Source organism: Ochotona princeps, chromosome 14, assembly GCF_030435755.1.
Source record: "Ochotona princeps isolate mOchPri1 chromosome 14, mOchPri1.hap1, whole genome shotgun sequence".
NCBI classification, from domain to species: domain Eukaryota; kingdom Metazoa; phylum Chordata; class Mammalia; order Lagomorpha; family Ochotonidae; genus Ochotona; species Ochotona princeps.
In genome coordinates this window covers 31,553,363-31,574,800 of record NC_080845.1, presented here as the reverse complement: position 1 = coordinate 31,574,800, position 21,438 = coordinate 31,553,363, and the positions used below count along the sequence as shown (strand labels likewise).

Genomic DNA, 21,438 nt, shown 5'->3' with positions numbered 1-21,438 from the left:
GCTCTGGTCACTAGATTCACCCCCAAGCTGGGAAGACCTCATGGATGGCAAGATCAAACTCATGGACACACCCAACTGGCCTGTCACACCCCAGCCCCTTGGACTTCCCTCAACAATACGCTCCGACCACCTTAAAGAACCTGGCCCAGCTGGGCACCCCTGCCAACCGCTCACTGCCCTTGTCATCCAAGCTTCCTTGACACATGGAGATTGTACTGCCAGGCATTGGCTCTCTGGCCATGGTACCCTTGACTGAGAAGAGCATGGAGTGTGACAGCAACAGCCACGAGCCAGAACCTGAGGCCTGGCCCTGCAGTCAACCCTGCCCATGGCCACACACAACTTCTTCAGCACTTGCTCTTCTGCCTCCAAGCCCTGGACTCCAGATCAGGACCTCCCCTCAACAACAACCCCCACCTGTGATGGTGAACTCCCTGCAGGCCAGGATTGGGGAGCCCTCACGCCATGCTCAGCACAGCCTGTACCAGGCAGCAGCCCTGGAGCTGGCAGAACCCTTCTGAACACCTGAACCCAATACAGCCTGCCCTGTCCAGTGCTGCCTCAAGCCTTTCAACTTTGGCTTCTTCTCCATATACCCACCGTCCATGCTGGTTGTCATCCGCTACTGCCACATCAACTGGAAAGCAGGCACTCTTTTCTGCCACCAAAGGCACCACACCAAGCCACCCACACCCAGCCTGAAGCTGCCATGCTCCCAGCAGCGGGGCCTCAATGTTCTTGGGCTTTCAGCACATGGCTAAGAGCAGAGTGCCAGTCCTGGCCAACCTGACTAACTCTACTCCCCACATAGCAGGGCCTCAGCAAGGACTCATGGGACAGAGCACGCGGCTGACCCCTGGGCTCGCTCTTCCACGAGACTCATTCAACCACACACAGCATTGTTGACACATGAGACTAACACATGCAAATTACTTAAACTGATTTCAATCAAATTTCCTGACTGACGCTATTTGCCCTCATCCATTCAGCCCATGTGCCCTCCTCACAGCACCCACTCCCATGCCACCAGGACAAGTTCTTGGCCAAGATGTCCAGAGTCCCTTTCTAGAAGCTTTTTTCACCCTTTTCTCAAGAATATACAATTTCTGGGACAAGGTTTGAAGCAGGTGCTGGCAACAAGTGTCAGATATGAGTCAGATCTCACCCAGTGAGGAAACAGCAGGCATTCCAGGTCTCAGGTCAAACAGGACCCAGCAGGCTCTTGGCATGAACACCTGGAAGAGTAAAGCATCAGTGAGCTCCACAGTTGGCTGTCCTCGAGTCCTCACCCAAACCATTCCATACCTGCTCAGAGCTATCTGGTCAATCACCTTACCAATTCCCTTCAGTGCTCGTTTTTCTCCTGTCCCTGCCCAAACAAGCCACATTTGCTCTCTGGCAAGAACTTTTCCCTCTGACCTCTAGGCCGCCATTCGAAAATGCTCTGCTACTGACCCGCCATTCCAAAACCCTTGCTCTACTCTTACCTGGATTCTGCAAAGAGGGGTCCCTGTCTGCAAACCTGAAAGACGCCATCTCACACATGCAGGGAAGACGGTTACTGCACACCTGAGACTCCAAGGACCATGACCAGCTGTACTGTAACATGGAGCACCTGCTGATGGTGTGTAACGTCAAGAGATTATCGAATCTTCTCAGTCCTTCAAGCCTCTTGCCTTTTGGAATCTTGATCAGCCCTAATGCTCCAGATTTCTGGATGCCAGAAGAGGCAGGAGAGCCAGGTCCCCAAGGTCTACAGAACAGAAACAATGCAGTTATCCAGGAACACAAGCAAGTGGCCACCTTCTCTCAGGACTCACCCTCTGCTCTAGTTCCTCGGCACTGCTCTAGCGCCCCCAGTGGCCATGACTGGTACAGCGCAGCCTCAGTTGTGCAGCTGTGTCTAGGGATGGTGAGTTGGAATATCCCAGTTTCCCATCAGCTGTAAAACCCTGGGTGAACCACCTTCTCTGTCTGAAAGATGACACAGATTCCAACTATTTAATTATTGTAACAGCACCAGGGAGTCCAGATATTAGGGATTTTAAAAAGTCTAACACTCTCTTAGGACATTCTTTTGTTTTTTTGAAAAGATATATTTACTTTTATTGCAAAGTCAACTTTATAAAAAGAGGAGGAGAGAAAGAGAGAGAAATATCCTCCGTCCTATGATCCCCACGTGACTGCCATAGCCGGTGCTGCGCCAATCTGAAGCTAGGAGCCCAGATCCTCTTCCGGGTCTCCCACGCAGGTGCAGGGTCCCAAAGCTTTGGGCCATCCTTGACTGCTTTCCCAGGCTGCAAGCAGGGAGCTGGATGGGAAGTGGGGCAGCAAGGATTAGAACCTGTGCCCATATGGGATCCTGGCACATTCAAGGTGAGGACATTAGCTGCTAGGGCACGGCGCCGGACCCAGAACATTCTTAGATAGAGCAAAATAATAAGATGATACTAATACTAACTGATGCAAACATTCTGGAATCAGGACCTAAGGAGGGAGTCATCTCGGTATGTCTTTATAAGGAGATGACATAGAGCTGGAAACACTCAAAACTCTCAACAAACTCGCCCTGTATTCCACCAATGGTCCTTCTTTAAGCTGTGGCCAACCCAATATGAAGCGTCCTCAGATAACTGTGGCAATCTCTGAATCTCTGAAGGGAGATTCAGAAAAGACAGATACGTGACCAAAAACGCATGACACAGAACCAGGGCCTCAGGTGGGCTACCGACCCTGTCTGTGGTAGCTGACTGGCCATGGGTGGCCCTGCGCTCCTCAAGGGTCATGTCTAGCTGGCTAACAGTTCCTGCCAACACTGGCTGGTGAGGTGGGGCCACCACAGTGCTGTGCTGTGAGGTTGGAAAGTCTGCTGGCCACTCAGCGCTAAGGAGCGTGACCGTCTGTGTTGCGCAGGGCACACGGGTCAGTGTGCACTGCCAATCCAATGTGTCACTATCAAATGGCAATTGCCCCAGGTTTACTTACTTTTACTTAGTGATAAGTCCAAGAAGTGTCTCCTACTGTGGTCAGGTTAGATGACAGATATTGCAATACTTCTGGCTTTCCTGCCAATCTTTCTTAGTGAGTGAGATGTGAAAGCATCTTCTCGGGCTCAGCATCCAGCCCACCACACAGCACTCTTCTAGAAAGCACAAAGAGTGTGAAGACAGCACAGAATGGGATGAAAGCAGCGCCCTCCTGGTCTGGCTGATAATCACACCCTCCTGGGTTGTGGCCATCACCCTGTGGGCTTCTTGTCCTATTACTCTGCAATCCTCCTCAGCCTCGTTCTGACCTCTCCACCATGGAAAATGCCCTGTCTATGTGTACTCAGTAAAAGGCCTTCACACTCAATTGCATGACTTCCTCACATTCTGAGAGTTTCCATAGGACCAGTGCTTTAAACCCTGACACTCTACTCATTTCTGAACATTTTGCAGTACACCCAAATTTTTGTCCAGTATCAACTGGGCTACATAACCACTTCTTAATCACTTTGCTTCCTAAAGCAGTTGCCAACACACATTCAAGTCATTGTAATATGGATTCCATTAACTGTGCTCAAGCAACTTGAAGTACATGAGGTCTCATGGATAGATTCATTTGTGAAGGACTTTCCTGGCTCCAATAAGTAGGAACAACTAGAGAAGAAGGGTTATTTATAGAAAAGAAATTCAGAAATAAGAATGGGAAAATGCCAAATGGCTCCGCCAACCTGGCATTGGAGCATGCATGCCTTGGGGCACAAATTGAGGGTACCTGCTGAATGTAGAAAAAATGAGGGGTTCTGAAGCTAGCTCCACTGGAAGCTGCTCAGGATGCCAGGCAGTGTTTGCCAACAATAGTCTCAGTGGCACCAGGATGAACATTGTCCCAAAGAGGCACACCTTCGTGCAGCCCTAGGTACAGTGGTCAGTTGGGTTCATGCAAAATTCAGATCATGCCAGTCAGGCACACGAAGCATGCTCAACAAAGGAATGAGTGTTTAAGTGATAACTGGACCTCAGCACGGGCAGAGAGGGAAGTGAAGACAGGAGACAGCTGACAGGCAAGAGCAAGGGGAGGTGCCAGAGTGTCACAGGCCTCCATGACTTGGCAATGGTGCAGCGTAGAAGAAGCTGTCATCAGAGTAGGCGCTCACAGCTGTGCTTTCAATGGAGGAGCAGTCAGGGATGTTATGGAAATGGGTGCTAGCCCTGGCGTGGGGCCTCACAGCCTAGAGCAGAAGAAGATTCAGGAAGTGTCAGTTGTAGTTGCCTGCATGCACTCTTCCTGCACCCTCAGATAGATTAGCCTAACCCTGAACACACTCCCAAGGCCTCCCCGCAACATTGCCCTTGATGACTACCTAGGACCCCAGCTTGCCTTGATCTGGCCTTTCCGTACATGTGTCCAAATGCAATAAAAATATATGTTTAAAAAAGATTTATTATTATTGGAAAGCTGGATATACAGAGAGGAGGAGAGACAGAGAGGAAGATCTTCCATCCGATGATTCACTCCCCAAGTGAGCCGCAATGGCCGGTGCACGCTGGTCCGAAGCCGGGAACCTGGAACCTCTTCCAGGTCTCCCACGCGGGTGCAGGGTCCCAATGCATTGGGCCGTCCTCGACTGCTTTCCCAGGCCACAAGCAGGGAGCTGGATGGGAAGTGGAGCTGCCGGGATTAGAACCAGTGCCTATATGGGATCCCGGAGTGTTCAACGCAAGGACATTAGCCGCTAGGTCACGCCGCCGGGCCCCTTTCTTCCATTTTTTAAAGTGAATACACCAAGGTGAAGCAGGGGTTGGCAACACACTAAGCCTCCAAACCTACCATCCCACCAACCTCCCTGCGAGCACCCCACAAGGACTTCAACCAACTTGCCCCTACAGGCCTGCACCTGGACCAGCAGGTAATTCCTCACGCTGAGGTAGTCACCACAGAAACAAGAATTAAGAGAAGCTATGTGCTTAAACCAGGTGAACCCACTTCACAAACAAGTAGAGGGGTATCCAGAGCCTAACTACTGCTGTCATTGGGTGAAACTAATTTGCACTGTCACCTGCCAGACTTGGAGCTGAAGGGATCAAATGTGCCACCAAGGGTACCATGCCAAGCCACCATGTCCAACCTGCAGCTGCCAGGGACACGCTTCTACTAGTAGCCAGGCCTCAGAGTCCTTAGGTCTCCATCTTTGATTTCAGGACACACCTGTGAGCACAGAGTGCCAGCCCTGGCCGGGATGACCAGCTCCTCTCCCCAGGTAGGAGACCTCAGCATGGCCTCAACGGACACAGCACTTGGCCCACACAACACCTGGGCTCACATTCTCAAAGGGCTAATCCAACCACACACTGCATTACTGACACACAAGAGTAACACTTGAAAATTAATTAAAACAATTTCATTCACACAGTCTGGCTGGCTCCAAGCTGCCCTCAGCCAATCAGCTTGTGGAATATACTTCCCACACACACTCCCATGCCATCAGGACAGCTTCTTGGCCAAGCTGTCCAGAGTCTCTTCTAGAAGCTTCTTCACCCTTGTCCAAGGAACAGCCAGTTTCTGGGAAAACATTTGGAGCAGGCAGCATGCTGGTGACAAGGGTCAGGTGTGGATCAGGCCTCATCTGGCCACTGCCCAGTGAGGAAATGCTGGGCACTGCAGGCCCTAGGTGAGAGGGAACAGCCCCGCTGGAATCTGGCATGAATACCTGCAAGAGTAAAGCAGCAGTGAGCTTCACATCTGGCTGCCATCAAGTCCCCACCCAACCCAGCCCAACCCCAGTTGCCTGGTCAGCCACATCACCTGATCCCTTCAATGCTCTGCCTTTACCTGCCCCAGCTCATGTCCAATCAAGCCACATTCCCTCATCTGGGAAGAATTTTTCTCTCTGACCTCTGGCCCCCTGCCATGCACCCCTCTTTTCCATGACCCACCACACCACAGCCTTGGTTTCTCTCTTACCTGAATTCTACAAAGTGCTATTCCCATTAGGGAAACTAAAGGACATCATCTCACAGATGCAGGGAAGAGGGGTACTGCATGCATGAGACTCCAGGCGCCCATATTGGATAGAATAATAACCTAAACTGGAGCACCTGGAGGTGGTAAAATCAAAACAAGACATTACTGAACGTTCCCAGCTGATCCTCCCTTCAATACCCACTCCTGTAGGAAACCTGACCCATTCCTAAATCTCCAGATCTCTGAATGCCAATGAAAGATGCTGGAGGGACATTTACCCGAGCTCTGCAGGACAGAAACTCTCCAATTACCAGGAACACAAGCAAGGGGCCACCTTGTCTCAGGACTCACCCTCTGCTCTAGTTCCTTGGCACTGCTCTAGCGCCCCCAGTGGCCCTGACTGGGACAGCGCAGCCTCAGTTGATGGCAAGTTAGAAGGCCCAGCTTCCCATCAGCCCCAAAACCCTGGCTGAACCTCAGAATGTGGATCCCAAACTAATAACTATTCCATTGTTTCAACTGTTCCAGGGGTTCTAGATACCAAGGAATAGAATAAAGACTAAGACTCCCCCAAAACATTCTTAAATAGAGGAAAACAAATAGGCAATTGTCACACTAACTGATGAAAACATTTTGGAATCAGCACCTAAGAAGGAAATCGCCTTGGTATGTCTTCATGAGGAGATGACATAGAGCTGGAAACACTCAAACCTACAAACTCACCTGTAGTTGTTTGAGCGGTGGCCAACCCAGTATGGAGTGTCCACAGATAACTGCAACAATAAGCTCCTCCGGGAAGAACTCTAAAGGGAGATCCAGAAAGCACAACTGTGGTCAAAAAAGTACAACACAGGCCAAAGCCTCCAACAGAGGGCCGAGAAGGCTTGTGGTACCTCACCACCCATGGGTGACCGGGCCCTGTGATCCTCAAGGGCCACAGCCCAGTCTACTCAGAGTTCCTGCCAGTGCCAGCTGCTAGGAGGGAAGGGGTACACCCGCAGTGCTGTGCTGCGAGGGTGGAAAGGCTACTGGCCACTCAGTGTAAGGTCAGGACCATCCATGTTTGCCACGGAACATAGGCCAACATGCACTGCCAATCCTGACCCGATGATGCGTCCCTATCAAGTGGCATCCCCTCCAGGCTTACTTACTTCTGAATAATACCCCAAAGCAGTGTCTGTAAATGTGGTGAGGTCAGAAGACAGGGATTTGCAATACTCCTGGCTTTCCTGCCAATTTCTCTTAGTGAGTGAGATGTGAAAACATCTTCTCTGAATTAGTATCCAGCCCACCATACAGCAGATGCCTAGAAAGCAGGGAGAGAGAGACAGCAGCACCTTCTGGCCTGGGAGCAATCTCCCCGTGGTGGACTGCCAGCACATGTCCCTGGGTCCGAGGCTGTCACTCTATGGGCTTCTGCACCCAGGCCTCTGCAATCCTCCTCGGCTCCACTCTGCCTCTTCCACCATACAAAATGCCCTGTCTATATATACTCAATAAAGAGCCTTCTCTTCAATAGCATGACTTACACTCTGAGAGTTTCCATAGCACCCGTGTTTCTATACACCCCACACCTCCTCAGTTCTGAACACTTTGCAGGACACCCCTAATTTTGTCAAGTCTCACCATGGCTCCACAGCCATCCATCGAGCTCTCACCCATCCATTCTTCTCTTTTGCTCCCTACAACAGTCACCACCACACATCAACATCATTGCCACATGGATTTCTTCAACTCTCATTAAGAAACTAGAATAAAAAGGTCTAGACTGGGATGGCATGAGCAGATTTTTGTTTGTAAGGGCTTCCTTAAGTCCAATATGAAGGTTGGCTAAGGGACAAATTCAAGCAGAGTGATGGGGAAAGTGTCAAATGGCTCCACAGGCTTGGCATTGCATCTTGCAAGCCTTGGAGCAACAGATGAGGGCATTAGTCAAATGCAGGAGGAAGGAGATGTGCTGAGTGGGAGCTGCATTAGACCCTGGCCAGGGCACGGGCAGTGCATGACAATGCAGTCTCATGGCACCAGACAGAATGTTCCCCAGTGTGGCACACCTTGGTGCAGCACAAGATACAGTGGTCAAGCAGGTTCCCGCAAAGTTCAGATCTTGCCAGTCAAGCACAACAAGCACGCTAGACAGAGGAATGAGCAGTTGAGTGATGGTTGGACCTCAGCAGGGGCACAGAGAGAAGTGAAGACAGGAGGCAGCAGTGAGTCACAGAGCTCTGTGAGGTGGCAGAGGTGTGGGGTGGAAGAAGCTGGCATCAGAGTAGGCATTCACTGCTGTTGTTTCAATGGAGGAGCAGTCAGGATGCTCTGGGAATGAGGGGCAGCCCTGGCATGGGAACCCACAGCATGCAACAGAAGAAGATTCAGGAAATGACAGTTGCAGGTGTTTGCACACACTCTTCCTGCCCTCTCAGACACACAGAGCCTAACCCTGACCACACTCCCAAGTCCTCCACACATCAGTGTACACAGCCCTGGCACCTTGCCTAGGGTCCCAGCCTGCCTCAGCCTGGCATTTCCCTGACACATTTCCCTTCTCCCATTGCTGCTTTCAAAATAGACAGACCCATGTGGAGCAGGGTTCTGCCACACCCGAAGTCCCTGAGCACTCCCACCCACCCACCCACCTCCCTGTGAGGGCTACATGTGGACTTCAGACACCTTCTCCCCTACTGGCCTGCACCTGGGGCAGCAGTGATTGTTCACCTTCAGGGGGCCTTCAGGGGGCCTGCAGGGGAGCAAGCACTAAATGAAGCTATGTCCTTTGAAACCAGGTGAACCAACTTCGTGAACAAGCGCATGGGGGTTCCAGAGCCGACCTGCCGCTGTCAGTGAGATGAAACTGATCTGCACTGCGGGCTGCCACGCTAGGAGCTGAAGGGAGTACCCCTACATCCACCAGCTTCATCCTTCTCCCTGTTGGCCAGTGGCCACATATCCAGTCGGCCACAGCTCTGCTGCCCTGCCCTTTTTTCCTGATCAGCTCACTACCTCTTGAGTGCCCTCTGACCTCTGCCCCTGGTGCCCCCTCACCTGACTCCCTCATGTCCAGCCAGTCCCTCCAGCTTCCTCATGCCCAGAGCAGGTACCTTGTGAGGGACAGGTGAGCAGGAGCTTCACTGTGTCCTGCAGGTGGTTCAGTTTCTGCTGCATGGCCTGCAGAGTCTTTTGTGTGTTCTCCCTGTCTGCCTGACAGGCCTGCAGCTGCTCCCGGACAGGCTGGTGTGCCCTCTGCTCCTCCTGTAGTGCTGTCAGTCTCCGGGCCATCTCTGTCTTGGAGTCTTGCAGGTCCTTTTCCATCTGCCCCAGCTGGACAGTTCTAAGGTGGAGCTGTTCCTGAAGGCTGCTGTTGGTGGCTTCCAGCACCCTGCTCAGCTGTCCAAACTGCTGAGACCCATACAGATCTGTGGCAGAGGGTGGGATGGGGAGGGTTTACAGGGAAGAATTTTGAAAGGGTATGAGAATAACTGCTGCATTTGTGTCCTGAGTCCAGCACTGTGCTGTCAGACCCCTATTCTGTGTCTTGCAATGTTGCCCATCACAAGGCTGAAGCATAACATATGACACCCCCCAGAAGCATGTTATTTAGGAAGACAAGGTTCTTGTAAGCAGATAGGGCTATAAACCTGCCCCAGTGCTGAGGGTGTGAAGGATCTGGCTGTGGGGTGCACTGACCATGGGCAACTGAGGGTGGGGATTCTCAAGATGAGGTGTTTTGGGGAGCCAGGATCAGCCATACTCACATTGCACACCCAAGCAGATTGCAGCTACTCTCACCAGAAGGCACGTCAGGAGCAGGCCCAGCAGGAAGTACTTTAAACAGCCAGAGTGGCCATGACCTTCACAGAGGGAGGGAGAACACTGAGAGTCTAGAGCGAGAGTGGGAGAACTCTGTGGTCAACAACCCTAGGAGCCACTGCAGAGGTGAGGAGGTGGGCAATGACAAACTTGTCTGTATGCTGGGGCAATTTGGAGGTGAAGGAGGAGAATGTTCCAGAATAAGGGCTGGGTGTTGTTCCTGGTAAGGCAGATGGAGGGTCATTACCTGGTATCAAGGGGAACTAACACTCAGAGGAGAGAGGAAATGGGTGGGGAGGGATAGGAAAGGGAACTTTCCTAGGGGTGGGGGTGCCTCTGGGGCCACAGCCAGAAGGCTCATCTCCTGGCAAGGCACAGTGTGGAGCACATGGGCTGGTCCAGCACACCACCCTCTCTCCCACCCCTCCCCAGTCTTTTCCATTGCTGGTAAGGCTGGCAAGGGGAAATAACTCATAGAGAACTATCTACCCAGCAGCTGAGGACAGGGCGCAAGTCAGGATGAACCTGGGTGCCCCCACCTGATCCTTGGGGACACAGTGATAGTGGTGGCAGCCACAAAGCAACAAGATGACCCACAGAGTCCTGCCAACTAAAAACGCAACCCTGTGGACTCCCTGCTGCTGCCCTCCACCTGCAACTGCTCTATGATATCCTGGCCACCCGTGGAACTCCTGGTCACCTCAAGGTTCCTGCCCAGGTCTCTCCCACAATTTCCCATGAGGGACACCATCATGGCTCTCATGGGTTTCCCTTTCTGGTTTCCTCAGAGTGGGAAGGAGTTGATCCCCAACACTCCTCCTGATTGCTCCTTGCCCAGTATCTACCTTTCCCTTTTCCCGAATACCCCCTCCATTCTCTTCTGATCTCAGCTCCCCAGAGCTGCCCCAGGCCCCACCGTGACCCCACCTGGCTTTGGGATGCTGCAGACACTTGACTCCAACTCTTGCTCCTCTTTCCCCTTACCAACCTACAGTAGCATCCTCAGGGGCCCACTGTGAACTCACCCACTCCACATGCAGCCCCTTTCCACCACAACACACATAAGTCCTCTGTGCTTGCCATACCTGCTCGGTCTTCTGGTATGGGGGACAGCACCAGGCCTGTGGGAGCCTCTGGGGATGAGTGCACCTGCATGTCATTGTAGCTGAGCTCCCCATTTTCATCAGTATCTGGGAGTTGAGTGGAGTAGGTGAGGAGAGGAGAGGAGAGGAGAGGAGAGGAAAGGAGAGGAGAGGAGAGGAGAGGAGAGGAGAGGGGAGGAGAGGAGAGGGGAGGGGAGGGGAGGAGAGGAGAGGAGAGAAGAGGGGAGGGAAGGGGAGAAGAGGAGAGGGGAGGGGAGAAGAGGGGAGGGGAGGGGAGGGGAGGAGAGGGGGTAAAGGAAGAGAGGGGAGGGGAAGGGAGGAGAGGAGAGGACACATGGCAGTCGAAATGGGGCCTGGGGATGAAGGGGCTGCTGCACTCTTACCCTGTCCCAAGTCGGAGACATTCTTCCTCAGAGGAGCCTTCACAAACCGCAGGTCTGCATGCCTGTTGGCCTCCGCCATGTTCCCACACAGCAGTGTCCCAGCCCCAGCAGCCTGCTCACCTAAGACCCTCTCCTCTCCCACCCTGTTCACTCAAGGGCTCCAAGTTCCCTCTGTGGCCACACTGCTCTGCACTTGAACCTGCAACTTGCCTTCACAAATGAGGAAGATGGGAGTGTGTCAAAGACAGATGGGCTCTGTAAAGCAGAAGCATCATTGGGCACCAACCACAGGGACAGGGGGACACTGGGGCCAAAGCCCAGGGCAGGGGAACTGGCTTAGTACATTGCCTTGACTGCTGCTGTGACAGTACTGGGCTCCAGGACTCCTTCACTGCTGACCAGTCCTGCTCCCTATGGTGTGTGTGTGATTGTGTGTGCACATGAGTAGTTGCTGCTCTCTGGAATTTCAGGCAGATGTAGGTTTCCTAAAAGGGATCCTAATTCACTAACATGTTAACCCTCCCCCCACCAATTGGGAATTTGAGAACTAACAAGTAAGGCTGCCAAACACAAGTACCTCCTCCGAGATCCTTCCTGGAGATTAAATGGCTTTGGCAGGAGGCACATGGACCCACACTGTTGCGTCAGCATGCCCTCCCTCCACCCTCCTCCCTGCTTCTCCCTAGCCCCTACTCTAAGTGACTGATCAGGCCGGTGGCCCTCAGCCCTTCTTCCATTCCTCCTTTGCACAGCTCTGGCAATACCTGGGCACATCACCCTGAGCAGATGGTGCAGAGAACAGGGATTACCAGGGACCACAGCCTCCTTGTCCGCTGAGGCCGAGAACTCAGGAAGATCTGGATCCTGAGCGTGAGAATCCAAGGCCGTTAAGATTTTCATATTTCCTTAGTCTCACTTCCCTAGAAACATTCTTCCTCTACAAAACCCCATCACATCCTGCTCTGTACTTACTCAACCCTGAGAGGAAACTAGCCTTTGTGGGGATGGAGGGCATGACAAGACCTGACAGGCCCTTGTCAGTGTTGATGGCCCGACCAAGTGGAGAAGAGACCAGGAAAGGGATGAGGAAGGCAGTGACCCGAAGTGTTTCCAGAACTTTTGGGTTCTAAGACACCACCCTTCACAGAGGCATTCCCCCAGGACTAATATCCAGTGATCACACCGAGACTGACCCTAGGAGGGAGGCAGGAAAAACCAACAGCTTTGCAGGTGACACCTGCCAATCCCCCACACAGAATGCTAACTGAGCTGTGGAACAAAACATCCACACCACAGGCTGACAGCGCCAGGTCTTCTCCCGGGAGCTCCCTTCCAATTTCAGTAGCAGCTGGATCCTGGGAAAACAGCAAACCTAACCCAAGTGTGTGACACCTGGTAACCATTGGTAAACATGTGGGAGAAATTAGAAGAAGCTTCTGGGTTCAGCCTGCCCTAACCCTTGCTGTTGTGGACAATTTGGAGAGTTAACCAACGGACAGATCTCTCTCTCTCTCTCTCTCTCTCTCATTTTTTTTCTCTTTTTCTATTCATCCATCTCTATCTCTCCCTCTTTTTCTGCAACATTGCCTTTCAAGTAAATAAATAAATATTTTAAAATTTGTATTTTTTATAATGGCCCTAACGCACAGAGCTTACTCCTTTTTTAAAACCAACATTGTTGTCAGGTTTTTATTTTTTCACTTCTTTATTTGAAAGGCACAGTTGCACCCAGAGAAGAGACAAAGAGATAGAAAATATTCTACCTGCCGCCTCAATCCACAAACCTGATTCTGCTCAGCACAGTCATCACACCCTCCACAGGGACCCACGACACCAGCATGACTCCCTCCACTGAGCAGAGCATGGAGTTTGATGGCAGCAGAACTGAGACAGAACCTGAAGGCCTGACATAAGGCTGTCCCTGACCATGACACACACAACTCCATCAAAACTTGCTCTTCTGCCTCCCAGCCCTGGGTCCCAGGTCAGGACTGCTCCTGAACATCAACCCACAACTGTGGCGGTGAATTCCCCACAGGCCTGGGCTAGGGAGCCCCGGAAAGGTGCTCAGTACAGCCTACCGCAGGAGGCAGTGGCCCTGGAGCAGACAGAACCCTCACTGCCATCTGCAGCTCACCATAGCCCAAGGATGGACTGCCCTGTCCCTGATGCTGCCTCTGCACCTTCAGTTTCAGCTTCCTGTCCATGCCCAATGCCGGCTGTTTCTCACCACCACAACCTCAACTGTGAAGCGGGCAGTCTCCTCTGCCAGTGAGAATACCACACCAAGCCACCCATGTCCAGCCTGCAGCTGCCGGGAGCATGCTCCTAGCAGTGAGGCCTCAGGGTTCTTAGGCCTCCAAATTTGGATTTTAGGACATGCCTGTGAGCACTGAGTGCCAGCCCCAGCCAGGCTGACTGGATCCTCTCCCAATGTAGTAGTGCCTTAGCATGGACTCGAGGGTCAGAACACTTGGCCAACCCAAACCCTGGGCTCACTACCCCATGGCGCTCACCCAAACTCACACAGCATTGCTGACACATGAGACTAACATGTGCAAATTATCTAAACCAATTTCTATCAAACTGCCTGTCTGGAAGTGAGCTGCTCCCATCCATTCATCTCATGCATCCTCCTCCCAACCCCACTCCCATGCCACCAGGACAGGTTCTTGGCCACACCATTCAGAATCACTTTTCACCCTTTTCTCAGGAACACAACAGTTTCTGGGACAAGGTTTGAAGCAGGCAGCGTGCTGATGACAAGTGTCAGGTGTGGGTCACACCTCCGCTGGGCACTGCCCAGTGAGAAAATGCCACGCATTTCAGGCCCCAGGTCAGTGGGGAAGGACCAGTAGGCTCTAAGCATGAACACTTGCAACAGTAAAGCATCAGTGAGCTCCACAAATGGCTGACATTGAGCCCCCACCCAGCCTACCCTGCCTCCAGCTGCCTGGTCAGCACTTCACCAGCTCCATTGAACACTTCACTTGCCACTGCCCACGCCCAACTAAGCCATTGTCCCTCCTCTGGGAAAAATGCTTCCCTCTGATTTATGGGCTCCCCCAACTGCCATGCCCCTCTGCTGTGGATCTGCCATGGTACAGTCAATGCTGCACTCTGAGCTGGATGCTCCAAACAGCAGTCTGCATCTGGAAACCTGAAAGATGCCATCTCACAGATGCAGGGATAAGCAGTACTGCAGGCCTGTAACTTCAGCACCATGACCTGCTGTGCTCTAACATGCAGCACCTGCAGGTGATGAAGTCAAGTCAACAGAATTCTCCCAGCAGCCCATCCTCCCCTCTGTGCCCTAGTTCTACCTAGAAAGCTGCTGCCAGTCCTAACACACTCTTCCTGACTAGCACAACGCACAGGGAAATATGTCTGAGGACAACTGTGAAGATGGAGGGTCATTTACCCGGGGTCTGCAGAACAGAAACACCCCAGTTGCTAGGAACACAAGCAAGGGGCCACCTTGCCTCAGGACTCACCCTCTGCTCTAGTTCCTTGGCACTGCTCTAGCGCCCCCAGTGGCTATGACTGGTACAGCAAGCCTCAGTTAGGTGTGCCTGGGGGTAGCAAGTTAGAATGCCCAGGTTTTCCATCAACTTTAAAACCCTGGCTGAAACTCAGCTTTAGTCTCTAATTAATTATTTTTTTACTGTACCAGAAAGTTCTAGATAATAGAGGATACAATAAAGACTAAGACTCTCCCAAAATGTTCTCTCTTTTTTAAAAGATTTATTTATTTTTATTGGAAAGGCAGATATACCGAGAGGAGAAGAGACAGAAAGGAAGTCCTTCCATTCGATGGTTCACTCCCCAAGCGGCCACAACGGCTGGAGCTGAGCCAATCCAAAGCCAGGAGCCTCTTCCAGGTCTCCCATGTGGGTGCAGGGTCCCAAAGCTTTGGGCCGTCCTCTTCTGCTTTCCCTGGCCACAAGCAGGGAGATGTATGGGAAACGGGGCAGCTAGGACTAGAACCGACCCCCATATGGTATCCCAGTGCATGCAAAGCGAGGATTTTAACCACTACACTATCGCGCTGGGCCCCAAAATGTTCTTAAATAGAGGAAAACAAATTGGCAATTGCAATACTAACTGATGGAGACAATTCTGGAATCAGGACCTCATGAGGAAGTCACTTTGGTATGTCTTTATGAGGAAATGACATAGAGCTGGAGACAGTCAAAACTCCTGACAAACTCACCCTATGTTACTCCACCAGTCCTTGTTTGAGCTGTGGAAAACCCAATTTGAAGTGTTTTCTCAGATAACTGCAAATAAGCTCTTCCAGGGAGAACGCTAAAGGAGATTCAGAGAGCACAGATGTGTGGCCAAAATTGCATAACCTAGGATGAGCATCTCCAGCGACAGGGCCAACCTTGCCTGTGGTGCCTGACCGCCCATGTTTAACCAGGCTCTGTGCTCCTCAAAGGCCATGTCGCAGCCTGCTGAGAAGCCCTGCCAGTGCTGCAAGGGTGGAAATGCTGCTGGCCACTCAGCGCTAAGGATCATGACCATCCGTGTTGCCCATGGCACATGGACCGATGTGCACAGCTGATCCTGACCTGATGATGTATAGACATCAAATGGCATCCCCTCCGGGATTACTTACTTCTGAATCACACCACAAAAAGTGTCTCTGACTGTGGTCAGTTTTGACGACAGAGATTTGCAATACTCCTGGCTCTCCTGACAATCTCTCTTAGTGAATGAAATGTGAAATCATCTTCCCTGGATCACAGTATCCAGCCAGCATACAGCAGGCTTCTAGAAGGCAGAAAGAGAGTGACAGCACCAACAACTGGGTTGAAAGTGACACCCTCAAGTCCTGTCGAGCTAGACTGCAGAAACACCTGGATGGTGTAAGGTCCAGGGCAGGGAGTGCGTCCAGTGTGGAGACTGCGGGCACTTCTCTGAAGGGCTGCAACTCCCACTGGTTAGCATGGGGGTGTGCCTGACTGGAGGCAGTGGCACCCACTAGCATGAGTGTGTAATGGAGGTTGAAGTCAGTTGGGTTGAGTTAGGCTTCAGTGCCCAATAATGTGTGTGAAAGCTGAATGGGTGTGGGATAGGCCAGAACAGTCCACTGCGCTGACAGGCACAGGACCAAATCTGGACCAGTCCAGTTGGGCTTATTGAGGATCGCTCTGGCTAGACTGTAGCTCCCCCGGTGTTCGCGAGGATAGAATGTGTGGTGGGCAGAGCTGGGCTAGATAGCATTGACCACCACTGACCACTGGCACACTCTAAAGTTAGGGCTGGGGGGGCCTCCATGGCAAGGCTAGATCACAGTACCCACCAGCAAGTGTCAGAACAAGGGACAGTTCACATTAGGTGGACCATGACAGTAGCCAGCATGCAAGAGAACCAGGTCTGGGGGCAGATTCTATGGGGGATATGTGGGCTCATCCATGTGGGACCGCAAATATTCACTGCTTTGCTCAATAGCTGTGTAGGGTAACAGGCTAAGCTAGACATGACCATGGAACCCCAAGACTCTCATGGGTACTGGGTGTGGGAACAGGCCAGGCTGGTCCAGGCTAAAGCACATCCAGTAACAGGGTGTGGGGCTGTCCAGGCTGTCCACTAGCACACAGAGGCTGAGGCAGAGGGGGCAGACTGTGCCAGGTAAGAGCCTAGCACCCAGTAGCAATGTGAGGTCTGGGTCTGAAAGTCGACCTGGTGGGTGAACATGGGAGACTCCCCTGGTGGGCTGTAGCTCCTGCTGGAGAGCACATGAGTCAGTGCTGGGTGTTGGTCAGGCCAGGTAAGACTACTCCACTTGTCAGCAAGTATGCGGGCTGATTCTGGGGGTTTCGGGGTGTGGGGCAGGCCATGTAGAGCTGGGGAAAACCTTAGCACCCTGGCATAGACAAAAGCCACAATATTCACTACCACACACACAGGCCAAGACAGAAGGAGTAGACTGTGCTGGGTAAGGGCCTAACACCTGCTGGCACATGTGAGATCTGGGTCTAGCAGTGGGCCTCTTGGGGAACCTCAGGGAATCACCTGCTGGGCCTTAGCTCCTGCTGGAGAGTACATGAATCAGTGCTGAGTGTACAAGACTGCTCCTCTTGTCAGCAAGCATGTGAGCTGGTTTGGGAAGATAATGGGTCAGGGGGTGGACCAGGGGCAAACCAAACCTTAGCACACTGGCATGTGCAGGAGCCAGCATGAAGTACAGGCCAGGCTGCGCTAGGTTATCACATCTACCATACTACATGAAAACCAGGAACAGGGAAAGACTAGGTAAGGCAGGGCTGGGCTGAATCACCCACCAGCAAGAGTTGGTGCTAGGGGTGGGCTGGGCCAGACCAGGCTGCAACTGTTGGCAAAGACCAAGAAAGGGAATGGGCTATGCTAGGCAGTGTCAGAGAAACCATCACCATGTACAAGATCTATAGCTGGGAGCAGGCCTGGTCAGGGAGCTAAAGGGAGGCCCCATCTGGGTTACAATTCCTAATGTGGAACATGAGAGCCAGAGTACGGGTGGTGAACTGGGCTGATCATGGCTGCAGTATACCTTGCCATGGGCATAGATGGATCTGTGATGTGTCAGACTGAGCCAGGCTCCAGCACATGCTGGTGCTCACAGGAGACAGGGTGGGTATAAAATAGGCTGAGTTATGTCTCAGCCTAGGTTCAGCCTGCTGAACCAAATGAGAACTGGGTCTGGGGGTGGACCAGGTACAGCTGTGCTGTAGAACCCAACAGTAAGGGTCACAATGGGAATGGACAGGTCTGGCAAGGCTGCTATTCCTCTCAGCACAGAAAGTTGGACCAGTCAGGCTGGGTCAAGCACTCACCAGTGTGTAAGACCTGCCACTGGGAGGTGACCTGATAGCGAATCTGGGGAACTCCTCTGTCAGGACACAGTTCCTGCATGTGAGCACAAGAATCAAAACTGGGAGAGCCTAGACCAGAACAGATTATACCACCTGACAGCATACATGTGGGTGAGGTCTGGGAGCCAGGCTGGGCCAATTCATAGCACTAACTGGCAGTTGTGAGAACCAGGACAGGATACAGGTCAGGTCATATTGGACCACAACACCAGCCAGTTCACATTGGGACAAGCTTTAGGGCTGCCTGGGTTGGACAAGGCAGCAACACAAACCAACATGAATAGGAATGAGTACTGGACAGCCAGGCCAGGTTGCAACATCCTCCAACAAATGCCAAGGTGGGCCAGGCCTTGCCAAACTGCACACACCAGCATACGTGAGACCCAAGTAGGGGAACATGCCAAGCAACAAGAAGCAACAACTCCCCTGCTGGGTTACTGCTTCCACTGGTGAGCCTAACAAATGGGACTGAGAGCAGACCAGGCTAGGCAGGACTACAACACCCATTGTCCTGCATGTGAACTGGGTAGGGAGAAAGCCAGGCTGAGCGAATCAATAGTATCCATGGTATATGCATGAGCCACAGTAAGAACATGCTGGCCAGGCTTTGCCACATCAGCTGGCAAGTTCTTGGAATGGGAATAATCCTATCAGGCTAGACTGTAGAAACACCTGGAAAGAGTAAGATCTGGGGTTGGAAATGGGGCTAGTAGGGAAAATATGAGCACCTCTCTGATGGGCTGCAGCTCCCACTGGTGAAAATCAGAACCACTGCTGGGAGTGGATGTGGATGGACATGTGGTAGCACCTACCAGCATAAGTGTGGGCTGGATAGTGGGGTTGATTGGACTGAGATAGGCTACAGCACCAATGGTGTGTATAAAATACAAATGGGAAGTGGAACAGACTGGACCAGTCTGCTATACATACCGGCATATACAGGAATCTTGGAAGGGGGCAGGACTTTGGGGGTTTTAGGGATCCTCCTGCCTGGGCTGCCATTCTGCCTGGTGCACTTGAGGGCAGAGTGCATGGTGGGCAGAGTTGGGCTGGGTCTCAGCATCCATTGGATGGCATAAGAGATTGGGCTGGAGTCAGAACTGATCTAACAACTATAACCACCAGTGTGCATGTAGGCTGATATAGGTGATGAACTAGGCTGGACTCCATACTAGCTAGCTAGCACACAAAGGAGTCAGGTATGGGGTCACCTCACACAAAGCTTCCTTGCAGACACCTCCCCCCACCCGCCACCAATTGTACCACTAGACTCAGATTTCCAACCACAGAGAGAAGCACAGGATCTGTAGTTTAACCGTAAAGTACATGAGTCAGAACTAGGTCTCCTCAATTGCTGAACATGGTGTAGTGCACGGCATGCCCTGATACATGTGGAGGTTCTGGCAGTTCACTGGGACCTGCAGGGGACATCTGGTACCATAGCAGAGGAAGTAGGACAAAACAAACTGCACAACTCTACCAGTCAAGTGTTGACAACAAGTATCTGAGTGATTGGAGACTGTAAGGTGGACTATTCCGCCAATGGACATTTAAAGGATTTCCTCATCTTTAGATCAACACAATCAATAGCATTTCAGGACTATCAAAACCACTTGAGCAGTACTCTTGGGGCAGATTTCATGTCATGGACCCCGGGATGTCCATCCACCACTGCGCGTCCATTCCCCATACTCAAGTACTAATGCTATTAGGATGCTGAGTGTGGCTTCTCCCCTTCCCCAAAAAAATTGAAAACAAAATTATCTCATCCACTTTGTAATATTCCTCGACCCTCCCCACTCTAATCAGTGGTCCACATTAACATGCATCCTTCTCAACTATTTAAATATCATCAAAATTAAAAATCAAGGAAAAAGGAGGGAAAGTAGCTAGGTGTATTTAGCTGTTGAGCAGGTGGGAGTCAGTGAGGGGGCAGAGCTTTGGAGAAGAGCTCATAGACAATGATGATTTCAAAATTTAGATTCTTAGGGTGCTTGCTTTGGCAGCACATATACTAAAATTGAAATGATACAGAGAAGATTAGCATGGCCCCTGCACAAGGATGACATGCAAAATTTAGACTCTTAGGAAGCAGCAGAAAGGAGGAGGGCTTAGGGGACTGGAGGTGGTAACCCTGCTCTGAGCTCCAGCCCCAACAAGCTTCTGGAGGAAAAGGAGCCCAGGGAACCCTGGCCAGGACAAAGACACAGCTCACAAACTCTTCCACCTGCAGGGGCTTTGCCAAGGGTGGTTCCTCCAACACACATCCCAAACAATACCCCCGGCTCTCCTAAGTAGGTCAGACTTCTTCCTGTCCCAATCACCAGAATCACCCTCCAACCCAGGGGACCAAGTTGACCCAGTCAAGACCCTCTCGCTACAGGAAGACTTCAGCAATGACAACATCAAGCCACCCAGAGATGCCCAGCAGGCCTGTTGCTCCAATGCCCCTCGGTTCTCCATCACCAATGCCTTCCATCCAGCTGCCCTTGGTGACCACCTTGGAGAAATGGACACTACTTGAAACCCCAGCCCACCGCTGCTGCCGCTCACTGCCCTCATTCCCCAAGCTCCCCTGCAACATTGAGACTATACTGCCAGGTCCTAGACCTTCTGCCTTGGCACCTCAGTTGACAAGAGCATGGAGTGTGAGGGAAGCAGTGCCAAGGCTGCCCCTGGCTGTGGCCACACAATTTCATCAGCACTTGCTCTTCTGCCTCCCAACCCCAGGACACCAGCACAGCTCATTACCTGAACAACAAACCTGCAGCTGCGCAGAAGAAATCCCACAGGCCTGGCTATAGAGCCCTGACACCATGCTCAGCACAACCTGTCTCAGGCAGCTGCTCTGGAATGACAGAACCCTCACTGCCATCTGCAGCTCCCCAGTAGCCCAAGCACAGGCTGCACTGTCCCGGTTGCAACCTCGGACCCCTCAGATTCAAAGTCCTATCCATGTGCCTGCACCCATGCTAGCTGTTGCACACCACTGCAACCTCAACTGGGAAAAGGGCAGTCTCCTCTGCCACCGACTATGCCACGCCAAGCCACCATGTCCAACCTGCAGCTGCCAGGGACACGCTTCTACTAGTAGCCAGGCCTCAGAGTCCTTAGGTCTCCATCTTTGATTTCAGGACACACCTGTGAGCACAGAGTGCCAGCCCTGGCCGGGATGACCAGCTCCACGCCCCAGGTAGGAGACCTCAGCATGGCCTCAACGGACACAGCACTTGGCCCACACAACACCTGGGTTCACATTCTCAAAGGGCTAATCCAACCACACACTGCATTACTGACACACAAGAGTAACACTTGAAAATTAATTAAAACAACTTCATT

General features: G+C 52.0%; 1 protein-coding gene, 1 long non-coding RNA gene and 1 other non-coding gene across 3 annotated transcripts; 1 reads left to right on the top strand and 2 right to left on the bottom strand.

The window, feature by feature from the left end:
• Window positions 1-5,358: 5,358 nt before the first annotated feature.
• On the bottom strand, window positions 5,359-5,993 carry LOC131481916 (uncharacterized). The gene is made up of 2 exons (XR_009246645.1): window positions 5,950-5,993; window positions 5,359-5,695 (listed from the first exon to the last, which is right to left on the bottom strand). It is a non-coding gene; the product is annotated as an uncharacterized LOC131481916 (long non-coding RNA).
• A 642-nt stretch (window positions 5,994-6,635) lies between these two features.
• On the bottom strand, window positions 6,636-11,382 carry LOC131481915 (B-cell differentiation antigen CD72-like). Its single transcript, XM_058672737.1, has 6 exons — window positions 11,243-11,382; window positions 10,842-10,946; window positions 9,702-9,797; window positions 9,048-9,362; window positions 7,101-7,255; window positions 6,636-6,752 (listed from the first exon to the last, which is right to left on the bottom strand). Exons 1-6 carry the CDS (start codon window positions 11,319-11,321, stop codon window positions 6,669-6,671), a joined length of 834 nt encoding a protein of 277 aa, XP_058528720.1. The 5' UTR covers window positions 11,322-11,382; the 3' UTR covers window positions 6,636-6,668.
• An 8,707-nt stretch (window positions 11,383-20,089) lies between these two features.
• Window positions 20,090-20,196, top strand: LOC131481991 (U6 spliceosomal RNA). Its single transcript, XR_009246693.1, has one exon. It is a non-coding gene; the product is annotated as a U6 spliceosomal RNA (small nuclear RNA).
• Window positions 20,197-21,438: the final 1,242 nt, after the last annotated feature.